Raw genomic sequence first — 5,741 nt, 5'->3', positions numbered from 1 at the left:
CAAAGACATTACTAGGTGCGTTGCCACAGTGAGCTCATTGTGCCGTCAGTTTGAAAACACTAATCCTTCCTTCCCAAGCACTGACACTGACACAGAACCAGGCACCTTGAAGCATTTGTGACACGTTTGTGTTTATTGAGACTAATCTGACACCGTAGCGGTTTGCGTGGGGGAGATTGGTTTCGTTCTCACATCCTCTGCTGCAAAGTATGCTATTAAGTGCTGTTTTTGATGAATAAGTAAGGGGTGAAGCATGCGCCATGGTTGTTCTAGTGCGAGCTGAAGGTGTAAGCTATAGCATATAGCCATTTTTGTGGTTCTCTGCACCATGAAAAGGTGAATCCCGAAGTCGGTTGGTCCCTATGCACTTTTCTTTTTATAGAGCTTTTACCCAAAGCTAACCCAAAACAATATTGCCTAACATTCATGCACACACGGACGGCGGTGTCACCCACACAAAACCTCAGCAAGCTTGTCAGGGGAGGCAGAGTTTGACTTTATATCAGATGAGAAACGATGGATCGGTTTGTCCCTGTGTGGTTGCTAATTCCTCTTGCCTTATTTGCTCTGGGTGCCCTGTGAGCTGGGTTGCTATGGCGACAGCTAATTATTTGAAGAGGAGGCAGAGACAAAAGAAAGAAATTAGGAAAATGACTAAAGTGTTTCCTGACTTCCGTACACCGGCTGGCCAGACGAGGCCATAAAGTGTGTGTGTGTGTGTGTGTGGGTGTGTGTGTGTGTGTGTGTGCGAGAGACAGCTTTTTGATTCCATGCCAGAAAAGCTTTCTAGCCAGTGCTATTTGTCAGCCCAGGTAGACTAAGTGGTACACACACATACACACACACACACACACACACACACACACACACACACACACACATACACACACACACACATACACACACACACACACACACACACACACACACACACACACACACACACACACACACACACACACACACAAACACACACACACCCGCACGCACACACACACACACACACTGACCACACATACTCTCATACATTCTTAAGGTTCCGGTCTCTCTTCCATTTCTCCTTCTCCTCAATGTCCCTTCTGCCCTTGACACAATTATTTATTTATTTCAAGGTGTGTCCTCTCTCTCTCTCTCTCTCTCTCTCTCTCTCTCTCTCTCTCTCTCTCTCTCTCTCTCTCTCTCTCGCTCTGTGCCCAGGGGCTATCCATATACCTCAATATTTATAATAAGTTGTAATTTTCCCTTTCTTTCTTTCTTTCTTTCTTTCTTTCTTTCTTTCTTTCTTTCTTTCTTTCCTACTCGGCTTCCTGTTTCCCCCCCACACTTAAGATTGGCAGGTTGCTACGCTGGCCCTGTTGCTAGGGGGCGGGGCCCTGGTGCTGATGTCATTCCTGGTGGCGCTGGTGGCTGTTTGCATCGGGACCAGGCGCCGCTTCTACACGCCCGTCGCCGTCATGCTCTTTGCCGCAGGTGAGCGCGCGCCACACACACACACACACACACACACACACACACACACACACACACACACACACACACACACACACACAGCCCACGTTAATATTTCATGTCACTCAAAACGTTCTGTTGTTACTTTCAGTCCACTTTACTCCTGGAGACTGGACACACACACACACACACACACACACACACACACACACACATACACACACACACACACACACACACACACACACACACACACACACACACACACACACACATCCGGCCTTCCTGTAGTCCGTTTAGCTGAAGTGTTATTTGCACGTCTGTTCGTCTGCTAACTGAACCTGTGGTGAACCCTAAATGCTTAGACGTGTGTTCTCTCATGTGTCTGGCCTGGGGTCTGGGGTTCTACGAGTCGCTCGGCAGGTGTAAATAAAAATAATAAATGAGAAGACATGGCTCCTACCTTTTTTTTCTTTCATATCTTTTTATCTTATAAAGTAGAGAAGATGAAGAGAAAACCAGAGAAAAATCTGTTTACCTGTTAAGGCTCTGTGATGGTATGTTATATTTAAGATTCTAGCTGGTGCTACGGTAGTTAGCTTATACTTTGTGCTAGTTTGTGTTTAGAATGAGAGGTTGTGTTAAGGAAGTTAGCTTATCTTTAGGGTGCTAGTTGGTAAGCTTCTGTTTAGGAAGTTTGTAAATGAAAGCAGGTGTCTGGCTTTGTTTTTATCCCAGAGCATGGATTCCTTCTTCGTAAAAGAAAACCGTTGATAATTCCCTTTGTCCCCCTGACAACCTTTTTCTCTCCAACCTTACCCTGTCCTTCTTTACCAAACCTCAACCATCTCCTTCAGGTAACTGCTACGATCCTGTGACCTCAAACACTTTCAATATCTCGTGACTGAATGTACGATGTCTGTCCTGGCCTTCACCCCCTTTCCCGTTTCCATCTCTCCATCAGTCATCCCTTGAATCCCCACTTCCACCCACCCATCTATCCTTCTACGTCGATGGTTCCACCCATCCATCTAACGACCCATCCATCCATCCGTCCACCATTCCTTGACCCGGTTTGTGTTTGTCCACCTTCAATCTCATTTCCATTCTAGTCCATGCCGTGCTATTCCACGATTCTAAGAGATTATTGCCCACTTTGCATCTCTTTTCATCCCACTCCTCTCCTTCTCCTAATCCTTCCCCTCTATATCGTCCTCTTCCTCACTTCCTTCCCCTCTATATTGTCCTCTTCCTCACTCCCTTCTCCTCTATATCGTCCTCTTCCTCACTTCCTTGTCCTCTCCTTCTCCTAATCCTTCTCCTTTCTTCGGCTCTCCACCAATTCCTTTCTGTCATATCTGCTCCCCTCCACCTCTCCCCTCCTCCTCCTCCTCCTCCACCTCTTCCTCATGTGTCAGAACTTGACTTGTTTCTTCTCTGAACCACCCCAAGGCAAAGTCATCTGAACTAAATGATCCCCACGCTTTCGCCAGCCCTCTGTTACCCCTTCCCTAATCCCGTACCCCTAAACGTGACTACTGATCGGTGAAAACCCTGGTGCTGTGTTTTAGATCTTCCGATGGATGGACTAAGGCGTGAACCGTCTCTTTGGGCGTCGCACCCAAAGCCATTGTGTTATGCTGCTTGTCCCCATCACCTTATAAGGTGTATTCAAGGACGTACGAGACCCCCACAGTGACGCATCGCGGAGCCAGCGACACGCCGCTTTGTGATTGCCCATCTGTTGACCTGCGTTGACGTTGTCTCAATGTTTGCGTGCGTTCCAGTGGTGCTGCAGGCGTGCTGCTTGGTGCTGTACCCCATCAAGTTCATCGAGAGCATCAGCCTGAGGATCTACCACGAGTTCAACTGGGGCTATGGCCTGGCCTGGGGCGGGACCATCTTCTCCTTCGGCGGGGGCGTCCTCTACTGCCTCAACCCTAAGAACTACGAGGACTACTACTGAACCGGGAGTTGGACCAACAACCTGCCAGGACGGGGGGGGACGGGGGGACGGGGGGGGGGGATGGTTTGGTGTTGGGGTTTCGTGGTGGACTCCGAGACACCCGAAAGACCACGAAAAACAGTAGGAAGTTCATCTTCCCTTTCTTTGGGGTTCGGAAACCATTTGGAGCTGAAAAGTTTTGTCGGGGAGGACTGTTGAGGAACCCAAAACGGGTGGGTCTGGAACTGATATTGATCACCGTGAATTATGAATGATTAGTTTGGGTTCTGATCCTGCTACACCAATGACGGATAAGATGGAAAAACTGCTGACTGATCCTTTAGCAAGCAGGCGTGGTGTATCGTGTATGCTAAACCTCACTATTAACTACCTAATGTATTGACCTAGTGATGCAAAAGTGGACTTGACCCCAGCAATGTGAAAGCATGCACACTAACACGTTTGCAAACACACAAACACACACACACACGCACACACACAATGTAGCACTGTATATTATCACTGCACCTTATAACACAGATACATGCGTTGCTGTGGTAATTGTACTCTCTAAAAGGTTCTGGAATATGTCTCTGTGTTCTAGAACACGCAGGACAGGAAACAGCATCATAACACCGCCTTCCTGCTCCCCTTTCGGATTGTGTGTATGGATTTGTGTGTCAAAGCGAGAGAGTGTGAGTGTGTGTGTGTGTGTATGTGTGTGTGTGTGTGTGTGTGTGTGTGTGTGTGTGTGTGTGTGAGAGAGAGAGTGTCTGAGTGTGTGTGTTTGTGTGTGTCTGTGTGTAATAGAGAGTGTGAGTGTGTGTAGGTGGTTTCTTATGGAAAGGGGGGGGGAGTTAGCCATATTGGGTGACAAAACTCACCCAATATGCTGATATCGACCAGGTCGTCTGTTACCTTGGCAACCTGCTGGGTGTGCTGTCAGGATTGATTAGCCAGGGGCAACGGTGTTTGTGTGTGCGCGTACATGCATGTGAGTGTAAGTGTTGGAGAGTTTGTGTATGTGTGTGTGTGTGTGTGTGTGTGTGTATGTGTGTGTGAGATGGATTGGGTGTGCATTAGGTGGGAGGAAATGTGTGTGTGTGTGTGTGTGTGTGTGTGTGTGTGTGTGTGTGTGTGTGAGTACTTGGAGGGTTGAGAGGAGGAAGGCTGGGTGGGGGTTTACCCAACGATTCATTTTTCAGCGGTGTGTCCACGCATGCAATGCATTCTGGGAAATACTTTCACTTTAAATCTAGCTCCTTAGCATCTGTTTCCGAGAGAGGGAGTTGACCCTACCTACTCACCTCATATATCAACCCCAATACGTACATCGCTAATATATGCTACATTGCACCACAACAACTCTACGTGTCTTAACTGTTTTCCGTTGCGAGTCGAGTCAGTATTCTTCACCTTGTGAAACGCTTCTCGACATCAGGGCGACGATGGCATTCGCTGGAGCATCGACTCTCCCACACCGACAACGGCGACTGTCTTAGTGAAAGGACAAGCCTGTCCATTTTGATTTGTTTCTTTCCCACTGGCCAGGGGGAAACCCTTGGCTCAGGGTTTGGTTCTTAATTAATGTCACGCTCTGTTTGGCTGCCAATAAACCAGGTCACCCAGAGAGAGAGACGGTAAGCTCTCCTGAAGACTGTAGTAGCGTGATGCGTGGCTGTCCTTTACAGACTGTAGCAGCGTGATGCGTGGCTGTCCTTTACAGTTTGGGGTTTAGAAAAGGAAATGCGCTGTGGAGCGTGACATCGCCACCTGGTGCAAAGTTCTGCATGGAATAACGGTTAAAGGTGACATATTGTACCCCCAGGTGAGTGTGATTAGCCGTTACAAGCCGTTTTGAAAATCTGCCTCTTCTGACATCACAAGTGCGCGTGTGTACCTAGATGTGTGCTGGATAGATGAGCAACGTTTGCTACAGTCCACTGGGTAAGCTGGTAGACTGATCTATCCAGCACACATCTAGGTGGACACGCCCACTTGTGATGTCAGAAGAGGCAGATTTTCAAAACGGCTTGTAACGGCTTATCACACCCTCTCCTGGTGGTATTATATGTCACCTTTAAATTTTAATTTGTTTAAATTGATTGAACTTAACGCTAACCCTAACCGTATCCATACACAGGTTAGTAGGAATCTGGTGGAGCTATCGGTCTTGCTCAATGGCTCGACCATGCAGGGCAGGGAGGGTGGGGATGGAACCAGGGACCTTTTCAGTGTGTGGTCATTTGATCTGTCATTTGATCCTACAGCCACAATGTCGGCTAACAGAGTGCAGTATCGGGGGGCTGAAGAAATGTTTATTCTGCTCCAAGGCGTGGAAATGCAT

At 47.9% G+C, this 5,741-nt stretch overlaps 1 protein-coding gene across 1 annotated transcript in view; it reads left to right on the top strand.

Moving 5' to 3' along the window:
• LOC307075064 (transmembrane protein 47-like) overlaps positions 1 to 3,415 on the top strand; it is a gene marked incomplete at both ends in the record, with an annotated part of 7,582 nt that extends 4,167 nt beyond the window's left edge. The window contains 2 exons of the mRNA XM_079735572.1: positions 1,330 to 1,470; positions 3,237 to 3,415. Of these exons, the coding sequence (XP_079591698.1) occupies positions 1,330 to 1,470; positions 3,237 to 3,415 (320 nt within the window). The remainder of the gene's footprint in view (positions 1 to 1,329; positions 1,471 to 3,236) is intronic.
• Positions 3,416 to 5,741: the final 2,326 nt, after the last annotated feature.

Source organism: Pollachius pollachius (assembly GCF_949987615.1).
Source record: "Pollachius pollachius genome assembly, chromosome: 4".
In the NCBI taxonomy this organism is placed as follows: Eukaryota; Metazoa; Chordata; class Actinopteri; order Gadiformes; family Gadidae; genus Pollachius; species Pollachius pollachius.
Note: the sequence above shows the minus strand (reverse complement) of the source record. Positions and strands in the feature narration are given on the sequence as shown.